This window comes from Diabrotica undecimpunctata, chromosome 3 (assembly GCF_040954645.1).
Source record: "Diabrotica undecimpunctata isolate CICGRU chromosome 3, icDiaUnde3, whole genome shotgun sequence".
In the NCBI taxonomy this organism is placed as follows: Eukaryota; Metazoa; Arthropoda; class Insecta; order Coleoptera; family Chrysomelidae; genus Diabrotica; species Diabrotica undecimpunctata.
In genome coordinates, this window is record NC_092805.1 from 143,239,793 (window position 1) to 143,263,095 (window position 23,303).

Below are 23,303 nucleotides of genomic sequence, written 5' to 3' on the forward strand. Positions count from 1 at the left end.
CACTGACATCACAAAAAACACAAAATTACTTGTTCGGGCATTGATATTTCCTATCGCCACTTATGCTTCATAAACTTGAAAAATAAAAAAAGCCGATTCAAAGCGTATAATGGCATTTGAAACGTCGTATACCGTAGAATGTTGCACATAACATGGACCGCCCATCGCACAAATAACTCAATTCTAGCAGAACTTAACATAAAAACTATACTCATTACAACTATCAACCAAAATATACTGAGATATTTTGGACATTATGTCCAAAATATCCGCACATAATATGTCCAGTGAAGGCATGGAGCGAATGATAGTTGAAGGTAAGGTAGCGGGTAAAAGATCCAGAGGAAGATCTTCAGTACGATGGACGGACCAAATAAAGGAGATGACTGGTTACTCATTCTCCGAATCAAAACAACACTCCAGGAGAGAGATAATTGGGCAGAAATAGTCAAACAAATTACATGACGCCACTACATCCTTATGAAGAAAAATAGATTGAGGAGGAGGATCAAAGATTACGTAATTAGCTAGAACCGACGACTTTACGTGCCCTCCGAAGCATGATGGTGCTTCAGTTAAATTAGAAATTCAAAAATTGCTGGTGCCTGCCGAGATCGAAGCCGGCGGGCTTGCTGACAGTAGCTAACCACGAAGTTATGGCAGCCACCTTCGTAAATATTACCTACAGCTTTACAGCTAAAACAATGTGTAAGTTAATCACTGTTATCTTGGTCACTAGGATTAAAGGTTCGAATATTGTTTCCTTTTTTATTTTTTTTTTCTGCGTCCATCTATTTTTCTTGCTTATTTATTTGTTAAGAAATTTAATGCCTTGATAGATTTTTTATTTGGCGTAATAAATCACATAGTTATATACGAAGAATGGCAGTAGAACAAGACATACTCAGCTACATCGAAGAAAAACATTTAATTTGGTATGGACATGTGAGAAGAACAGATCATACAAGGTGGATAGCAAAGATTTCGGATTGGAGCCCAATAGGAAGGAGGAAAAGAGGTAGACCCCGAAGGTCATGGAGGGATGAAGTGGACGAGGCCATGAAAAGACGAGACCTTAGAGATGGAGAATGGCAGAACAGAAAGGAGAATGGCAGAACAGAAAGGACGTTGGCTGAAAGAAGGAAGGCGGCGACAGCTGTAAAAATCCTTGTATAGATAGATAGATATATACAGATAGATATATAAAAAGACATTACTTGCCTTGAAAAAGTAGGGATACGTCTAGTAGTAAAGGTATTACCTTTACATTGTTATCATTTAAGATCTAACGTTCTATCGTTTTAAGTTGGCAGTAACGAATTCAGAAGGAATTCTTTTGTTTCTGATAAGAATATTTATAACCTAAATTTTATTTTGTGACTAAGTACATGTTCTGTAAGTATTTTAACATAATTTTATTTAAGTGTTTATGTATATGTGGTTTAAAGTGTTTTAAATATTTGTTTGTTAGAGAACGTTTTAAAAAACAATTTTGGATAGTTTTCGCCATCATTTGTAGGGGTCAAATGAGTTGCTCATTTCATTTGATAAACATCACGACAACTAACCTCAATTAGTTTAAGATGCAAAATAATTCTTTTTCTGTATTTTGTACTAATTTTGTTATTGTAGCACCCTGATGATGCAAATAAAGATTTGCGAAAGCTTGGTAGACAAAAAAGGGTACTTCTTTGTCCTATCTTCTGCTGCACACCCAAATATTTAAGTTTTATATATATATATATATATATATATATATATATATATATATATATATATATATATATATATATATATATATATATATATCATCATCATCATCATCATCATCATGTGCAGCTTTATCAACCGTTTCCAATTACGGTGCAGCCTCCCTTATTTCAATGTTATTCTATGTTCTTATTATTATTCGACGATGTCTTAGTTATACGTTGTTCTAATAATTTGCGCTCATTTGCGCCCATATTTTTCTATCTTGTGCTATTCGAGACCACGTTGTTCCTGTTAATTTTCTAATATCATAATCCCATCTGAGATTCGGGCGCCTCTTTGGTCTCTTAGATATATATATATACATATATATATATATATATATATATATATATATATATATATATATATATATATATATATATATATATATATATATATATATATATCTCTTTTATATATATACATTTTTATGAAAATTACGAAGAACCGCGTTGACGTTTCGGCACCCATTTTAGAACCATTATCAAGAGTGATACGGTTCCGTTCGAGCTCAGGGTCTCAATCTGCCTAATCCTCTCACTCGTGACGTACCAGTATCGTGATCTGTAAAAATTCAAGAACCGTCAAACGGTACTGGGATCTCAATCTGCCTACTCCTCAGTGTCGAGTGACTGTGACGACACAGTGTGTATATTAACAATAGATAATATAAAGGTTATATCAATGTATAACTACATGGACTAAATAAACCAATATCCACTCATTTCTTATAAGAAATGTAAACGTGTATTATAACCGCAAGGATCAATTATTAATTAGTTTCGAGAATTTTTGGCCGATTCCAGTATTTAGTTTTTTTTATATACTACTTTGCACATGTTTAATATCTTGCCGCAATTATAAGATATCATCATTTGTAAAATTGACATACATGTTTTCTTGGTTTTTTTAGATACGGAAACTTTAACGCCAAAGCTGGATCTGACGCCGGAGTTGTTATCAACGGCAAATCTGTGGATGCTGGATTTAGACAAGGAGAATTCGGTGCGAAGGGACTTAGCGAAAAAGGCCGTTTCCTCGATGAAGCTAGTGGTTATAGAGGTGCTAAAGGTGATGCTAGTCATTACAGAAATGACGCTGCATATGCCAACAAAGCCGGAAAGTCACGTGGCAGTGAAGGAGGTTACAGCGAGACTAAAGCGGATTATGCACAAGATAAATAATGGTGTTTTCATATATATTATTATTGTTTATAATGTTTATTTAATTTATTTGTTTATTTATTTATTTATATCTTTTATTTTTATTTGTTGTTTATGTAGACAAACAAAATAAATAATTAGTTTAATTCTGCCTTTATTATACTTTTTACCACAGCCCGACCCGCGTCGTCTGTGGTTCATAGAAATCTACATCCGCTAAAAAGTACGTTATTTTCCTAGAAGTTATCTGTTATAAACTGGTTGAACTGCAACCATTTGGTTCATTGTATATCTTCCATTTACTCATGATACCCCTTCCAGGATTCTGGAACTACGTACTAGCTTCCACATAACTATAGGATGGGTAACATATTATGTAGTAGTAAATAAGTTATAAAATCCCATGGTCCGCAATTTTTTAGAAAAATATTGTTAACAAGACAAATTTTTACATTAATGTGTTTATTGGTGTATCACTTGGGGACATAAAATGCAAGCTGCTTCTGATCGCCTAAGCATTTGAAAAGGATCGATAGCGACTATGGTTCAAGATTAATACAGGAAATTTTAAGTAATTTTTTTCTGCCTTAAACGATTGTAACATCTTGTCACTCCCAGTCAAGAGGTGACACACTTCTCTTAAGCCCCCAAGTAAAATTGTGTGTGAACAAATGCACAATCAAGCAAATTCCAACGAACCCATGTTTCCAAAGTAAACTCAACAAAATTGTTAAAACCAACAAACTCTTTGGCTCCGTCCTCCTACCTATTAAAGTATTAAAGTTATGCCCTTTGCAAATGCAGCAAAACTATACACATACAATTCTACTAACATTCCTGCTACCGTACAAAAAGTTGGATCAATCGCCAAAAATAATATCTTCTTTTGGCCCGCACTGAAAACGTTCCTATACTCCAAAACACCTCAAACTGCTCACAACACAGACCTAATACATTTAAGTCTCCGACAGCAACTCCTAAGGCACTATCCAAACCACATACCCAACAAGTTCCAATCACACCATAAGTCACGTTTACCGTCTAATTTTCTTTAAGGGTGCATCTGACCTTGTTTGTAACAATCTACTGAGTTACTCAAAGTCTTTCCTAGTGATTTGACAGTCATTTTGAATACTTATGGTACAGTCAATGTCTACGAATTCTAGACAAAAGCACCTAACATAGTAGAAGACAAAACAGTCTTCGCAGACTGTTTCTACCCCCTATAATCTGTAGAAAACCATCATCTGGTTATTACTGGTGTAAAAAATATCTCCCATAAAAAGAAATTGAGAAAAGCTTTACGAAATCCAAATTTTTATTTATAAAATTCGCAATCTTTACAGACTCCAAAATTAAATCCTTTCTAATGATATAGGTGGAGGAAAACTGCATTGTAACATTCCCAAGTCGTAAAATGCAATCACTATCTCTCTGAAGTGCTAGTTGAGATGCTGCCAAAGTACAAAATGCTCAAGAAAAATCCTGGTAACAGCACAAATATTTCGCTTGTCCTATAGCAAATGTCCCAAATGTCAAGAATGCTGTCCTATCTTCTCTTCCAGATGTTCTACATGATAAGCTCTATCTACCATTTCTCAACAAACACAACTTGTCACCATCGCGAAACAAACTCCAATATGAACATTCCTCGGATATGAAGTCGATAATTTACTTCATGTCAATGATCCTTTCTGCGTTTTTCTTAGAACAAGAAACGACGTAGCTCGTTTCTGTAATGATATTGCCCATAACATGTATGGCTACGCACTTTGTACGTCGGCTTTAAATTTCAAGTATGTTTATGAAAGTTTTGTTAATTCCTTAGGTTAAAGGTCCTCGTTGAGCCTCGAAGCATCCTTAAAGTGCTTTCAACTCCAAACTCTTTAGGTCTCTTCCCTACGAATCTATCTGTTTTCCCGAAGTCCCGGTCAATACTCCTTAAGAGTAACATTCAGTCACATTAAAGGACAGGAGGAGATTGTTTTTCTGTGATTACCCAATCTTATTTAATAAAAAGATAGCGCATGCATTAAATCAAGTTAGCATGCAGCAGATAAACTCCAATGATATTGATGATTTGAATAACCTTATTACCGAAACAGTGAATAAAAGCCTTCTGCAACTGAAAAAACCAAAAACAACATACAATGAATTAGACAAAGAAATATTACAACAAATAAAAAGAAGGAAGATCTTAAATAAATCTAACAAAAGGGGAACCGACGAATATAGAGAACTTAATAGGCAGATTAGAAAAGGAATCAGACAACAAAAAAGAAAAGAAAACAAAAAATTAATAACAACAACTATTGAAAAAAATAAGAGTATGAAATGCCTCAGACCGACACTAGGACGACGTCAGATGATATCAATAATGGGAAAAGACGAAAATGAAATCACAACTAGAGAAAACATACTGACACGAATAGAAGAATTTTACACAGAACTTTACAGAACACATCAACAAGATGATGAGATGAGACCAGCACGGAAATTAATAAAAAATGTTGGATCAGAAATAATGCCAAAAGTAACAATTTCAGAGGTAACTACAGCATTGGAAAACATGAAGAGAAATAAAGCTGCAGGAGAAGATAGTATTACCACAAATATGATATTAGAAGGAGGTAAGGAACTAATTGCAATTGTAACTAAGCTCGTGAACAGTTGTTTACATCAGGGCAAAGTCCCTAAGAGCTAGAACAACTCTAAAGTAATCTTATTACACAAGAAAGGTGATAGTCGAAAATTGGAAAACTACAGACCCATCAGCCTACTGTCACACCTGTTTAAAATACTCACCAAAGTCATAACTACTCGACTAACAAGGAAATTAGACGAATACCAACCATATGAACAGGCAGGTTTTAGAAAAGGCTATTCAACTTCCGATCACCTGTTAACCACAAAAATATTAAAAAAAAAATGTAACGAATACAAGTTTCCAGTTTTCCTAGCATTTGTAGACTACGAAAAAGCTTTCGATACCATAGAACACACGGCCGTAATAAACGCAATGCAAAATTCTAGAATAGACAGCGGATATATTAACTTAATAAAAGAAACTATGAACCAAGCTACAGCTACATACTACCTAAATGAAAATGAACACACGAACCCTGTACCATTAAACAGGGGAGTCAAACAGGGAGATACTTTATCACCCAAACTGTTCACCTTAGTTTTGGAGGACGTTTTTAAAAACGTAAATTGGAAATATAAGGGAATAAACATCAATGGCCGCTACCTCAGTAATCTACGATTTGCAGATGACATAATCCTGATAGCTACTGACCTACAAGAAATGCAAACCATGCTTTTAGAACTACATACCGAATCTTCTAAAATAGGACTGAAAATGAATTTAAACAAAACAAAAGTCATGCACTCCGAAGACACCGTGACAATAATAAACGATAAAGTTATAGAAAAAGTTGAAGAATATATATACTTAGGACAAAAAATAATACTAAATAGGGAAATTCAAACTGAAGAAATAAAAAGAAGAAGAAAGTTAGCTTGGGCAGCATTCGGTAAACCGAACTATATACTCAGAAATCAACAAATTTAATTACATCTTAGATCTAAAGTTTTTTATGCATGCATTATTCCGATATTAACTTATGCGGCACAAACATGGACAATCACAAAAAAGAATATGAATATACTTAGAGTCACTCAACACGCGATGGAAAGAGGAATGCTAGGTATATCACTTAAGGACAAGAAAACAAACACATGGATAAGACAGAAAACCAAAGTCACCGATGTGGTGCAAAAATCATTAGTTGAAATGGGAATACGCTGGACATGTAGCTAGGAGCGATCTAAACAAATGGCACAGATCAATTTTAACCTGGAGACCATACCAACACAAAAGACCCAGAGGCAGACCTCCTATGAGATGAACAGATGATCTGAAAAGGACTGCCGGGAAAAATTGGCTACAAGTAGCGTACAATAAAAAACAATGGAAAGGAAGACTTGAAGAGGCTTATGTTCAGATGTGGACGTGAATGGCTAGACGAAGAAGAAGAAGAAGACCCAATCTCATAAAACAACTATACGTCTCCTATGAAAGGAACTATCTATAGCCATTCTCCATGTGAGCCAAAGCTCTTAGACAATCCACCAGAAGTCAGTCAAAGCAACACCGTCGCCTTTTTTGGAGCCTTGGCTGTATTTACAATAAAAAGTTTCCCAATATATTTCAAAGTCGGATCCCATTTCTTGAAGGGGATAAGTCCAAAGCAAGGATCTCGCTTATATACTTTCTTTCTCTAACATATTTTTCGCAGTGTTAATTGACACAGGATCTTTGTCGATAAGTCTATGTCATTAACTCACATTATGTTACTTATGTGAGAAATCTGTAAGAAGATTTATCAATGCTATTAGTGACCTATAGTTAATATCTTTTTAGAAAAAGCATAAGTAATTAATGTTCCTTGGTGTTAACATCAAACGCGAGATTTGTGCATTATTCCTTTAAATCATTGAACTAGTACCTTTGTATGTTTATCATGCGTAGTACATTTGCACTTTTTTTGGTAGCTATTAAATTTCTAGATGTATATTAGGATGTGAGTTATTATCTAAGGAAAGGTAGAAGACTAAAGACCACGAGGAAAATCCCCAGAGACAGATCCTTGGAGACGAACAATACACGCATAACGATGACCGCTCCACTCCGTCCTGGGGGTCAGGATTGAAGAGAGAGAGAAAATGTGGTAACCAATTAATGGATATTATTTTCAGTGGATGAAATTAGCAAGAAAGCCATTTCTTTATTGTTTGGAACAAAGTTTGTGACGCCGATAGATTTATAGTATGTAACGCCTAGTAAATCATAGAGAAGTATCTCTTCCTTTAAATCAAGCTAGATTTTTTTGACATGGGCTTCTTCTTTGACTACAAGGCAAATGTCGTTATCGTGCAAGATTTTTATCAATACTTGCTATTTTGCTCTGTTGATGCTCTTGATGTCAAAATAACAGACTCGTATACAGTTGAACCGTGATTTATTTTAATCATATATTTTCGTATAATACAATTTGTGATGTCGGGAGGGGTATGTTTTGTTTTGTCTGTTATCAAATTTTGCTAGTTTATATAGTGTTAATTAGGGTACACTACGTGGAGACAAACTAGCTGGACATCTCAATCAAGAACAAAAAAACCTGGGAAGACTACATTCTAAGTTTCAATTATCTGTAAAAATTATACGAAATCTTTTTTTTCCCTGGGCCTGTCTGATGCAAAAAAACTTCGCTATCACTGAAACTGAAGCTGAAACTTATTGTGTTTAAATTCTTTCCTATACCCAGTCTAGAATTTTCATACCCTGTAGAAGTTTGTACAGGTCTTTTGCTTGGTTGGTAAATATATCAAGATCTCCTCTTGGTTGACCATATAGTTTTTGTCTTTTGTGGTCCCGCGCCTCGCAATCGCATAATATATGTTTTACTGTTTCTGGTCACTTATCACATAGTCTGCAGTTAAGTTCTCCATTGCAAATATCTATTTTAATCAGGAAATATCTTACTGGTACATGCTCTAACTACATAAATGTTATCAGTTTGTTCCTGCCCATATGTAGCAGTTCCTCTGTTCTTTTTGTACATAGCCCACCAATGAATATATTTTTCCATGTGTTTGTTTTGGAATTATCTCTCAACATCGTTTACGACTTTCTCTGATCTAGTCCTTTACAACCCTATGTACTACAGAAAAATCCTCAGATTCTGCACGAGGCGGAGCAGGCTATACCCATCAGCACACATACACACACTGGCAAACATAACACCTATTAAGGACAGAATCCTATCCCTCAGCAGGAGGTATGTCCTTCGAACCATCACAGGCTCAAATAACCAAGCAAAGCAAATATTAAAGACACCTTTCAATCGCCGAGAGCAAATACTCACCAGGCTTCCTCAAAGTAAAGTTCCGTTCCCTCCAGCTAAGCTTCTTCACAATACTGGACATGAACTCCCTGATGAGTATTTTGAAATCTTAGAATCAACCCCCATCAAATATCGCAGCTAACTACTGCACGTCAAAAATGCTGATTAAGAGCCGTTCCTATTTTATGGCTGGTAACCCCTGAAGTACCTCCTTCGACATGTTTGGCACAGCTTACCCAAATTCCTCTTATGCGCTTCTTAACACATCGTCCACACATATACACGACCTTCTGATTTCTTAGTAGTCCACTACTCCTCCTTAAAATATCAATCATCACGTTTTGTCACACCCCCATTACTCCGCAAAAAAAAGAAGGAGTACCCCTTCCTTGAAAAGGCGGCAGCCTAAGCAAGGTTAAGACTCTGGTTCCTATATGTAAAGAGTTTACAAACTTCAGCAAGAGCTTTGCTACGGCTTTGATGAATTGAGATGCCGAATAGGTATATAAAAGTAAACGGCGAAAGGCCATATGTTGGCGCATATCACCTAAATTCCTCTTGTGCGCTTCTTAACACATCGTCCACACAAACACGCCACCTTCTGAACCCCAGCTCGTTAGTAATCCACTACTTCTCAACACATAACATCATTCATCACGTTTTATCATACCTCCATTACTCCGGAAAAAAAGGAATACCCCTTCCTTAAAAAAGCGAAAAGCTTAAACAAGGTTAAAACTCTGGAACCAGAACACTGCCTAGAAATAAACTAGCTAGACACCTCAACCAAGAATAAAAAGACATGAGAAGTATATATTTAAAGTTTCCATTATTTCTAAAAATTATACAAAGCTTGTAGAGTATTAATGGTATTCATAATGATATGGTTCTGAAACTGTATTCTTTTGGCATGTCTAAGTTATTCAATTGTTACTGAATCCCATATAAACATAACATAATTATGATGTAGCATATTTGTATAATTAACTTGGTTTTCTTGTCTACGACTGTTCTGTCTGTATTAAAATTATCCTTTCTTCTAACCTCGTTTTCGTTAAATATGAGTATCACGTCAAAATCCCAATTAAATTATTATAGACCTCGACACTATTCCAAAAGCAATGTTCTCAATAACGTTATTATCATGTCAAATTCACCTTGTAATAATTTAACATTTGTATTAGTGAATTATATTAGAAGGGCGCCGTGATTCAACTTTACTCTCAAATATTTGGATAACTTTGTTTCGTATGTAAGAGCCGAGATTCGCTTTTCCAGCTTATCAAGTTTACTGGAAAGTTTGTTGCCTCTTCTTTGGGGGGTAAGTGTAGTGCTTGAAAGTATGTCGAGAAATTGTGTTACTGTCAATCATTTTATGGAGTTTTCTCTTACGTTTCGGTTCTTAGTTCGTCGTCTTTGAACTTTTCCCCAAAGTTAAATTGCAAAGATAGGAAACATTTAAAAATCCATTTAACTTTTTTACGTTAGTGTTACAAAACAGATATATCAAATTAAGTCCTCAAAATAAGGGAAACAAACGTTAATGACAAAATCAATGCAAAATATGATAAAAGTTTTTTACTCGAATTTTTACTATTGCTAGAATTTGCATATTAAATTAAAAGTATGGTGGGGTGTGACAAACCCCAGCAACTGAAAAAGTTAAAGAATTACAAAAAATATCTTTATGTTTATTTTTTATTATTTATTATTGTAATTTGTAATACACAACATGTAATCAATAACATTATATGAGTTTAAGTTAAATTAAAGACAAAAGAAAAATGATTTCATGTATAATACTTAATAAAAAATAAATTATGTTGCACTCCGTAGTAAATTTGTATTCCAAGAAAAATAACCAAATTAACAAAACCAAATTAAAGATAAAAGAAAAATGATTTTATTTATAATCAATAAAACAAAAATTGCTAAATTAGTAAACAATACGAACTTGAATAATTACTCAAAATCTGTACAGTCCTTACAATAGATTTGGGCATGTTCAAGACAGAGGTAAATCTCACAAGCCTCGCATACGTATTTGGTTTTTCTGTCACGAACACGAGGACACTTAGAACATCTTCCCTACTGACCTGGTCTCCTTCTCCTGGTACTGGCTCTGAATGTTTACCCAAAACATGTCTTATAGAACTACGCAGTTCTCGAGTTAACCTCGGATTTGTTACTCTATTCCGTTGATTGTTTTCTATTAATTGTTTTCCTAACACTTTTAGGAAAACTCCTAGCACTTTTCACGTCATTATTGTTCACTCTGTAAATTATTTGAGCATTAATTCCTGCGGTATTGAGAAGGGAGAAAAGATTGTTAGTGGCCAGCGGCGATTTCGACGTGAAACACTGTAAGATGTGCACATTTTATCCACCACATCAACACCACACTTACTAAAATTATAAAAAGATATTATCTCAGGAACTTTTTTCTCCGTAACACCCACCGAATTATTATGATGGAGAGATGACATCAATAATGTCACTTTTCCCTTTTTTGAGTGATAGGATATTAGTGTACAATTTTCTTGAAACCCAAACAGTATAGAATACAAATCTCTATTGCGTACATTTAAAAATTCTGGAGGTATGTGTGGCTTATTTTTTCTAACTGTTCCAACCGCAGTGAGTTTGTGAGTATTTCGTAGGTTTTCGAGGAGTTTGTAGCTGGTATACCAGTTGTCAAACGTCATGTTCCGTTTTATTCCAGATATCGGGGCAACTAGACGGTCTACAATATCTTTAGGGCTATTGCTTTGTCTAAAAGGTCCATCTGGCTGCTGACCAACATAAACCTCCATATTTACAAGGTAGTATGTACATGCATCTACCAAAGCGTGTACTTGTATACCGTACTTAGCTGGTTTGTTCGGTATATATTGTCTAAAACTGCAGCGGCCACGAAACGCCTCCAATTTTTCGTTGATTGTTACATATTGAGACGGTGTATAGGCGTTCTTGCAGTTATCCACGAATCGGTCAACAATTCCTCGAATATGTGCCAATTTGTCCAATTTCAATCTGTCTGCCCTGTTCTTTTTATGATCAAACCGAAGGCATGAAATTAAAAACTGGAATCTTCTTTGACTCATTGTACACCGAAATATGTCCATACCTGTGCCATCCACATTCTATAGCTCACACAGACGACGATGATTATTTCTAAATGCACCGGCTAACTATAAGAGGCCAAGTGCAGCTTTTATTTCTGAAGGATTTGTTTCTCCAAAGTGATTTGAATCTTTCCATTTTTCAGTCTTTTCTCTTATTCTTTCATTAGTGCATGTAACAATGTCAACAATCATTTGTTCAGATATAAATAACTGAAAACATTCGATAGGAGTTCTGGCGGATTTAGCATACGTTTTAACACCAGATAGATAGATATGTTATAAGGTTTTCAGATCTTGTTCTAACGTTTTTGTTTGGTACAGCTTTCAGCCATTTACTTCCATTTTTTCTTAAAAGTGAGCACTTACATTTGGACTTCCATCTTCATCTGAGTTGTCTGTGATATCTGGAACGTCAACATCTTGAAGTTGGTCAGAATAGTCACTATTTTCACTAACATTGTCTATTTATTCACTTACTTCCGAATCACTCTTGTCAATACATTCGTCACTGTCTACTTCATCCCATAAGGCCTGAAGACGTGCTTGTTCTCGTTCGTAATTCATTTTAGCTTAAACTAATAAAAAAAGATGTTAAAATCTATATTAAGTATTATTCACTTACCATACTTACTTATTTATAGGAGTAAAACAAAATAATAATAATTCTGCAGAATGTACAAAATCCGACACGTGAGGTCTGACCGCTTTCAATCCAAATATACTTGGAGAAACTAAACAGATGACTAAAAACTATGTGTCATCGCATAGATGGATTATACAATAGAAAGTTATCTAGCCGCCGTTGCCACTACATGCAAAATGTCCGTATGTTTTAGGCGCTTCAGTATTGTTGGGGTGTACTAACACCCCACCTGTCGGATCCCGGGTTAAGATAAATGGAATTTACGTAGATTTTTCCGCTCTTTTAGTAGAAAACGTAAGTACAGAGGCTTGTGTTTTTGAATTTGTGGTTCTGAAATCTGATGAACGTCAATATAATGATGATTATCAACGATGACGGCCAATCCAGGAAAAAAGTCCATTTTTTCACGGTAAAATATTGTAGAACCTCAGAATTCTAAAGAACCGCAACGATTTTGATGAAATTTTGCAAGTAAGCTTAACTTACCTTGCTCTTCAAAAGTTATATGATTAAAATGTATGGTTTTGTTTTTGTGGGGTGAAACTACCCTTTTTACCAAAAATTAAAAACTGCAGATTTATGCTTATTTAAATCTTAATCATGTTTATGTTAAATAAAGATTTGTGTATCATATGGGAATGCATTTTATAATACATAGTTATTTTTTTCTCTTAAAAACTACCCTTTAAGACAAAATTTGCAAAGAAATGATCTAAATTACAATGCTTCAAACTTTTAAACGGTCTACTTATGATAGATTGAATTTATTATGCTACAAATTGATGTTGTGATATATTGCATGTAGTTAACCTTTAAAAACCACCCTTTTGCTTACAAAAAAAATTTGGTCCAAAAATTGTTACTATAATTTCAAATTGAACAATATTGTTAGTGCAGTCATTTAAAATTTCCTCATTATTGTTAATATTACTTCTCAAATATTTCAATTACTGTGGAAAAATACAAGGTTTTTGACATTGTTTAACACCAAACCTCTCGTTATTCCTCTGGAAAATAAGGATTATTTTGAAAACCTACCTTTAAAGCGAATTATCAACTGAATCTGACATAAGTGACACCGAGGACCGAGTGAAAGAAAAATATTGTTTATAATTATTAATTAAGTTCTTCTACTTTTTTATTATGTTTTGATCAAAATATATTAATAAATTTGTTTTTTTGTATTAAAAAGTTGTACTTATTGCTAAGTCGACAATTAGGTATAGTTTATTGCACGAAAAATCGTTGAGTGCTTAATGATTGCAATAAAACCCGACCCCAAGTACCCCAGCTTAGTCAACATTAGTTGAGCAGGTAAGTATTCAGGTAAAATTGAAGCTACTGTGGAGTGTCGTTATCTTGTTTGTATGATAAATTCCTGGTAATATAAAAACGATTAAAAAATCGTATAAAATTATAAAAACGATTAGAATACATTTTATTTCATAAAGTTGTAAACATTTTAACAGTGAGTTTCACTATCAATGGTTGATCTTTTAATGACCACAAAAAATTTGTTGATCGTTAAGTATTTGATGGAATAATTATACAGGTTCCCTCTATTCTGTATAATTTGTAAAAGTATATAAAACCGATGAGAAATTTTTAAATATACATTTTGTTTCATTTCGTTGAAAGTGTTACAAGTGTTACCAGTGTTATACCTATTTATACCTATAAAACAGCATTATGTGGCGTCCGTGGAAAAACATTGATGGTGCTTCTTCCAGTGTTCCGGCAAAGAAAAAGCATTCATCTGCTGACGCTAGAGAAATCGTAAAAACAATATATAGTTATTTACTTACAAGAGGACTTACTGCTAATACTGCTGCCAGTGAAATATCTGATTTAACGAAAATACTTCTAACCACAGTGAAAAGAATTACATCAAATCCCATTAAGTCAAGAAGGAAGCGTAAGGATGCCGGTTCTACCAAATATGGGAGATGGCAGGATGCTTTCTGCAAAGAACATTAAAGACTCCTGCGTGGACTACCATGAGGATACAACGGCAGAGCTTTTTGAGCAATGGTTTAAGAATTGTCTTATACCTAACCTTCCTCAAAATAGTGTGATAGTAATGGACAATGCAAGTTACCACAGTCGTCAATTACATAAGTCTCCAAGTGCAAATAACACGAAAATTGAAATTCAAAACTACCTGTTAGAAAACGATATATATTTTGAAGAAAGTTATTTAAAAAATGAACTGTTAGATGTGTTAAAATCATTTTCAATTAAAAAGTATATGTTTATGATGCATTGGCCGAGGACATGGGACATACAGTGTTACGGCTTCCGCCCTACTATTGTTTATTTAATCCCATAGAGCATATGTGGCACCAACTAAAGTCAAATGTTAGGTCACAAAATGTTTCTCCGACTTTAAGTGGTAGTGTAGTCGAATTAATAAGGAAATGTGTTGATGATATCTCCCCAGAAAGTTGGAAAAATTCAGTACGCCATGTAATGAACGTAGAAAATTCATGTTACTTTGAATCACATAATTAAACCAATTGTTATTAATCTTGAAGAGGATAGCGACAGCGAAACAGAATTAGGTATTTAGGAATTCATAAATATATTTTGGTTATTTTGGGTATTTTGTTTTTGTAAATATTAACTTGTATATATTAATAGAACTATTATTACTGTATATTTTTAACGATATCCGATTAGGAAGAGCAAAAACTTTAAACACGCCAGTTTTTTGCTGACAGTCCTAAGCCTGTAAAAAGTGTGAAGGAAAGTACCTTTCTGAATTTAGATCCATATACTACAATTATTCACGTAGAACAAAATAACTACTTTCTTTATGTTAAAAATTGTTCAATTATCAAGTATATTCACTTGAACAACCTAAAAATACCATATGAAATAATTTAATTAATTGTTATAATCGTGTATTACACAGCTACCAATGAAATATATTAAATAACAAACTTTCTGAAGTGCGACCCTGTGTACTTCGGTAGTTTATTGAGAGACTCTTGTATACACAATAGGATCAACTCAGTTAACCATTAAGCACTCAACCATTTTTCGTGAAACAAACTTTATATTTAATTTTTTTTTTAATTTTAATTGCAACAACTACATATCTTGTTTTTCAATAACAAAAAAACTAAAACAAGGCTTTAAAAGACTTACAATTAATCAGAAGTTAGATTTATTTCAACTTCTAACTATAAATAGTCAGAAAAAAATTCATTTGCTGTAATACAGCACGGTTTGTTTCTTTTCAAATTTAAAACTGCTGTCCTGAAAAATAGCAAATTTTGAGTTACCTAATTGTAGTATTAAGGGAACGATATATTAAAGATAGTAATATTACACATTTTATAACCTTCATAATTCACAAAATCATTTAAAAAATATTCCCAAAGGTTTATCGGATCTACATAAAAGTTTAATGTTTCAATTAAATGCCTTTAACTTCAGATTGCCTTTTTTCTTTCTCGTTTTGAACCAGACCGTGAAAATAGAATTAAATTGCTAGGATGTTACCACCAATAATTTATAAGGGTTGCTGGTCTCTGGAGTTTTTTCCTTAGGTACATACATTTCTATTCTTGTTTGATTTATTTAGAAGATAAGTGCGTTTAGTTGGGATATAAATTATACAAACCGAAATGAAATTTGTTGCTGAAAATCACTTTCGGGGAGTAGAATTTTTATTACTTGTTAGGTTGTAAGATGACAAGGGCAATTTGTAAACGAATGAAATTTTTGTATTTGTAGGAGAATACATCGATACCAGAGGGGAGCTTTTTGATACAGAACATTGTTATTAAAAAGAGGTTTAAATGTTAATTTTAAAATATTTTATAACCGTAAAGTGTCAAATATGAATTACTTTGTGGAAGATAACAAATCGGTCATCTAAATGCAGTACCCAAAAAGTCCACTAAAATAAATTCTACAGAAATTGTAAAAAATGAACTGGTGTATAATTCTTAGTCGTGATAATACTCAGATTCCCTAGATACACAAAATTTAGGGTCTGTTTAATTTACTCTAGGATTATATATATATATATATATATATATATATATATATATATATATATATATATATATATATATATATATATATATATATATATATATATATAGAAATACTGGATATTAGTGACTGTCGATATAAACAAACAACACAGTTTATTAGGGTTGCAGTCAGAAAATTGGCCGTAATGTTAATAAAACATTCTGTTGACTTTTTGTCTAGCTTTCGGAATGGTTTATTCCTTTTCAAGACACTGTAATAAGAAAAATATGTAAATATTTATAAAATATCACAATTCTTCAGTGCAACTTACTATTCGTTGAGATTATTTGTAAAAGCATTGACACTCATCATACTCAACATTAATAATACACATACAAAACATAAAATAATTGACAAAATACATTCTAAAATGTTTAAAATTTAGGTACAGATAGTAAAACTTAGTTTATGGCATCTTTTACTGGTGTGTTTTAACTCTGACACATAGAGAACAGAAAGTAAAAACCCTATGATTAAAAAGTAATTAGGTGTACTTAATATTATATTTCTTTTTAAGAAATACTTGAGGCCCATCTTGGGTGATTTACTTTTTAATTTTTAACTTTTTAAACCTGTCTTAATGGTATGCAACATGTTATGCATGCAAGTGTAATTTATGTACTAAATATTTATTTTATTTTGGATGTTTTTCCTGTAAGTAACAATAAATGTTAATCTATGTCAGACTTTTTATTGATGCACGATGTACTAGATTTTATGGAACACATTTCCAAGAAAACACGTTTTGAATGATTCTTTTCTTTTGCAAAATACAGGAATCCTCGAAATTAAATATAATATTAGATATTACGTACATAGAAAAGAAGTTTCATCAATTAAAAAATATATTAGAGCAGCATTTACCTGCTCCTTTACTACAAGAATTCTATAGAAGACTAAAAATTAAATACAATAAAGTATTTTTCCAAATTAGAACTAACAAAATCAAAAAATTTAACAAAATTAAATAGATCAATTTTCAAAAATAACATTTCAAGAAAAATGGTTCAAAAATCTAACTGACATCACTTTTCCTTATAATGTCAAAAAACTTTTGTCTTTGGATCCATATATAATATATATATGTATATATATATATATATATATATATATATATATATATATATATATATATATATATATATATATATATATATATATATATATATATATATATATATATATATATATTTCAAATGATTTTTTCGACCGTACTGTTTTAAATATTGATTTAGAGTATCAGCAATCGGTCAGGAAATAAAACTCTATTTGTTCAGTCTCAATATTTCGTCACGATTTTGTGACTTCTTCAGGAGAAAACTGTAAATTTATTAGAATAATTAATGATTATATGTAAACAAAATGAATATTTTAATACTTACAACTATAAGAATGAAAATTTAAATTTTTCTGGCATATCTAAATAAATGACATATTTTTGTTTGATTTTATTAAGGAGTTATGGTAACCGCAATATGTTATAGAGTGAATTCCCGTTGTACAATTTTCAGCGAGTAGGTTAAAATAAACAATTACTATGACAGTATTATTCATTTTATAAAGTGGAAAGATGGAATTAATAAAATTGAGAAAGAATCAGGAACACGATAAATTGATCTATAAAATGTAATTGATGGTATGTAGTCAGTTACTGCAATACTGATATTTAGGAATGTAATAAAATTATAGGTACAGTTACTAGAGAATTACTATAATAAGTATGTGTTTAAAGGTTAAGATCTATCATATTATATATTGTTTAGTATGTTGCAGTAGATATTACTTAAATGATTGGTGTCTGTCTTATAATTGATAGATTCAGGAGTTTTATTAATGTGTACCATTTCAAGGAAAAGCCGATTTTTATAATTATCAACTTGTTCCAAGATTTTTACATTATTAAAGTCAAAGTTATGTCCTGTCTTCAAGTGGTGGTCCACTAAGGCACAAGAGTTTTTTTTTTTTTTTTTTTTTTTTTTTTTTTTTGTTTTTTGTATGTTACAGTCACTTTTGTGTTGAGTGACACGTTTTTTAAGCCACTGTTGACTTTGACCAATATAACAACTTTGACATTGACTGTAACATACAAAAAAACGTTTTGTAGATGCCAACATAAAGGTTATGATATAATAAAAGAAACTGAAGAAGAAACCAATAATTAAAAGTAGAATACGGAAGAATCAATTTTGTAGCATTAGTGCATGGTAAATTTGGCTTAAGCTGCTGATATCAGTTCTTTTATTTAATGCATTAGGTTGTTTCAAAATATGACACATCTCCATAAACTGTCTCTTATTAAGGTTACGTTCTCTAAAGAGAACATCATCAAACATCATCAAAATTCACAGTATGTTTGGTGTTGATTGCATGTTGTGCAAGGGCACAGGTATGTTTAGAAAGTTTAATGTCACTACGATGTGAAGTAAGGCGTCCTTTAAGGTAACGGCCCATCTGACCAATATAACATGCATCACATTCAGAACAGGGTATGTGATAGACTATATTCACTGGTTCCAAAAAGGAAAGAGGTGATTTAATGTTAGAAAACAAGTTCCTTAAAGGAACTATAAAAGGAACTATAAAAGGTCCAAATTTGCAAATCATAATAATATATACTTATATCTATGTATACATATATTACACGACTTTCATATGCTTTAGAACTTTTTGAAAAGATTCAACACAGACTACACACAGTCAAAAAATATTGAACTGTAAATGAATTTGTTTATGAATTTTGTTACACTGTTGACAAATATGTATATTACAGAAATAACCAAACGTGCTTAATCATGTTTAAATTTACTTTATTTACTATATTTATATTATAAATTTACTATATTTATTTTGAATTTCTTCTGTGGAACGATTTTTTAGATGGCTTTGTGTTTATTTCTGATGATTTAATAAACCAAATGCTGCTCACAAAGAATGCATTTATGAATACTTACATTCTTTCTATACATGAGTTTCAAATTTTTTAATGCTCTTATGATTGTAATACGACAATACAATATTTTATTTTGAGTATGATAAGACATATTCCACGTTTCCACAAACAAAGCAGCTGGTGGTAAAGAGTAAATACACATTTACATATTTGCCTCAAAGGCTAAAACTTCACAACAAAGGGAGCAGGTATACATTCGAATATTAGCTCTACTTCAAAACAAAGTTGAAGCCGCAGTCTTTGAACGCGATTCTTTCTCCAATTGGCAAAAATGTTAGGTAAAGATAATATTAAACTTTATGGCAAGCGGATATTTGCGCTTTAGATGCGTTTGTTTGTGTAACAATAAATTTAACCAGGAGCATAATGTTTATAAAGTAGAAGACCTTAAAATAAAGCTGGAGGTCTAACAGATAATAGAGTCAAAGTGTAAAATAAAAAAAATCTACTATAAGACTATAAACTTGCGACCAAAGAAGATTGTCATAGTTTTTTATCGTATAGTTTATATAGTTTGACATGAAATATAAAATTACCAAGAGAAAACTTTCACTATATAGTAACTGTTACAGGAAAATTATAGGCTGTGGTAGCGATTAGAAATAATGTTTATTCAAGAATTACACTAATAACTACACAAAGAACTTAATAAGTATACTTAAAAAATTTTAACAAAACTGTTTTAAATTATCAGGAGTCTTTTAATATTTATATATTTTATTAATTATTCCATATGTTATAGAACATTAAAAAACTTCTCGAAGCATTTAAGAATCGTAATGGTGGTTCGAATAAATTTTAATCAAGGTTTAAAAAAATATATATAGATCGGTTTAAAATGTTCTCCTACGTTTTCCGATACCCAGTTGCCACTTTTTTCGATTCATCCATAAGTTTTCTTCTATGTCTCTGTCTTTCATTTCTCTATTGGTACCAACAACTCAGATGGGATATCGTCTATTATTGTATGTTTTACTTTCATAATTTATCTTATTCTGTTGTTCGTTACTCTTTCTAGTCTAGATTTCCAGCTGAACGTCTCCAGAAATCCATTTCCGTTGCCTCAAGTTTTCTTTTGTATATTTCCTTTATTTGCCATACTTCACTACTTTAGGTAATTATACTTTTAATGATTGTATTATATATCTTGTGCTTGTTATTATTAGAGATTGATTGATCTCAAAGGATACTATTGAGAAGGGAAATTGCTCTTCTTGCTTGGTTGTTTTTCTCCTCAATTGTGTCGTCTACGTTGCCTTCTTTTGTGATGATCATACCTAAATATTTATATATGTTGCAATGTTTGATAACTTATCCATCTTCCAATATGAGGTCCTGTTGTTTCCCGCCGATACACATATACTCCGTTTTTTGGATATTGATTTTAAGTCCCCATTTTTTATACTCCTCGATTAATTTTCGAGTCATATATTTAATATCTTCATAATCTTGTGCTATCACTAGTTGATCATCTGCAAATGACAAAGTGTATATGCTATTGTTGTTAATCGGCATTCCCATATTTCGACATTTGCGCTTCCACAGTTTTACAGCCTGTTCTAGATAAATTTTAAATAACGTCGGGGAGAGACAGCAGCCCTGCTTAAGGCTTTTATTCATTTGGAATCCACTTGGGCAGATTATTTCCAACCTTTACCTTTGAGTTAGCATTAGCGTAGAGTTCCTTCGTAGCATTTATTAAATTCATGCTTATGTTTGTTTTCTCTAACGTTTCCCATAATTTATAATGTGGTACGCTATCATAAACCTTTCTTAGGTCTACATACAATAAATGTACTTCTTGATTAACGGCTATTTTCTTTTCAATAATCTGTGTAATGCAAAACAAATGGTCAACAGTAGATCTACCTGCTCTAATCCTGCCTGTTCCTCAGCCTCTTTTTATTCGCTTTCTATTCTGTTTTTAATTACTTTTTCGTATATTTATATTATAATTACTTTTCCGTACTTTTGGAACAGTTTGGCTAAACTTGTATATAGTTTGGTTGTACCGTGTTTAATTAACTCTGCAGGGATGTTACCTGGACCCGGTGCTTTGTTATTTTTTAGAGATCTACATACATCTTCCACATCTTTCGTTGTTATTCGTATGGGCGAAGTTAATATATATATATATATATATATATATATATATATATATATATATATATATATATATATATATATATATATATATTTTGTGTTTCGTTGCTGTCTTTAAATTGTGGTCTATCTTCCCTTGGGAGTTTCTCAAAATATTGGTCCCAGTCATCCATTGTTATTGTTGACACTATGTCTTTCTTCTTATCTTGTCGTAAAGATTTTACGACTCTCGATCTTTCTGTGCTTCTTCGTCCTCCTAGATGTGAATTTACCATGTTACTATCCTAGATGTTCTTCCAACATATCATTTTTCGTACTTTAATTTAAGAGTATTTGTAGATTATTTTATCCGTTATATTCTTTGTATTTAGGAATTTTTGATATTGGTCCCATTTCTTCTTTATTTCTTGGTCTATTTCTTCGTCAGTCCAATATGGAAGTTTTTTTGATTCTGGCTTTGGTATCCAATGGCTTCTGTTGCTGTCTCCTGGAGACACCTTTTTATGTGAGTGTAATGTTCTTCATTATTATTAAATTGTTTATTTTCCAACTTTTGAGTTAATCTATTTCTGTATAATTCTCTCACGGTTTCTTGTTTTAAGCTGATTAGGTTATACCTCTTCTGTATTACTGGTGATCTTAGCTTTTAAAATGATGATCGCTTCTCTCTCTGATGTAGCTCCTCTCAATACTCTTAGATTTTGTACAATCATATTTGTCTTTTGCGTTTGATTGATTTGTATGTAGTATGTATGTAGTCTGTGATTGATTTTAACCTTCTCGTAATTTGCGTTAATATGTATTTGTGTATGTCTCTATGTTGAAAAAATCCATTTGCAGTTTTCATTTCATTTTGTTCGCATAATAATATTAGTCTGGTACCATTCTCGTTTATGTGGTCCTCTCCGAATTGACCTATAACTGCGTTATGGGTTTTTTTTTCAGTTCTGCTGTTAAAGTCTCCCAAGATGGTAATTTCTCGAGATGTGCCGACTTTTGCAAACTCTAAAGTTAATTTCTCAAAAAAATCGTTTTCAATGTTTACTGGTATCTCGTTTATGGCCTCCCAAGTAGTTATGTATTTCCTTAGCTTCTTACGTATGAATAAGGCAACACCTTGTTGAGCTCTTTTCTCCTTTGGTACCCCGCTGTAGAAGTGATCATATTCTCCGATGTTTTCTGTTCTTTGGCCTTTTCGTTTTGTTTCGGTGATTACTGTGATGTCCAATTTCAGCTTACTCATTTCATATATTATTTCATTTATTTTAGGTCTAAAAACTTGTGCCATTGTAAATTTTGTTTTTAAATTTTGTTAATATTATTTGCAATAACTGTTGATGTGAAGTATGTAATGTTTCTCTCTAAACCAGGAGTTCTATAATTATTTCCTTTAAAAAGATTTTCACCCTTTAATATTTTTAGGAAAGAAAAGCCTCTTTCTATCCAGCAAGAAGATTCTTTTAAACGGCGTTAAAGTTCAAATAGTTTAGGAACCTTCTTGTGTTTTGTTGGCCAGGAAATCTATGTAAGTGTTTTTTGATTTATTTTTTTGTAGTTAATCCATCCAGTCCCTCTTTTTCCTCTTTTATTCACTTACTTACGACCCAGATC

At 32.3% G+C, this 23,303-nt stretch overlaps 2 protein-coding genes across 2 annotated transcripts in view; one reads left to right on the forward strand and one right to left on the reverse strand.

The window, feature by feature from the left end:
* The window catches only part of LOC140436191 (uncharacterized), a 64,285-nt gene extending 61,245 nt beyond the window's left edge, over positions 1-3,040 (forward strand). Inside the window, exon 5 of the mRNA XM_072524889.1 lies at positions 2,666-3,040. Within this exon, the coding sequence (XP_072380990.1) occupies positions 2,666-2,936 (271 nt within the window). The 3' untranslated portion in view covers positions 2,937-3,040. The remainder of the gene's footprint in view (positions 1-2,665) is intronic.
* LOC140436192 (uncharacterized) overlaps positions 1-23,303 on the reverse strand; it is an 821,182-nt gene that overhangs the window by 787,487 nt on the left and 10,392 nt on the right.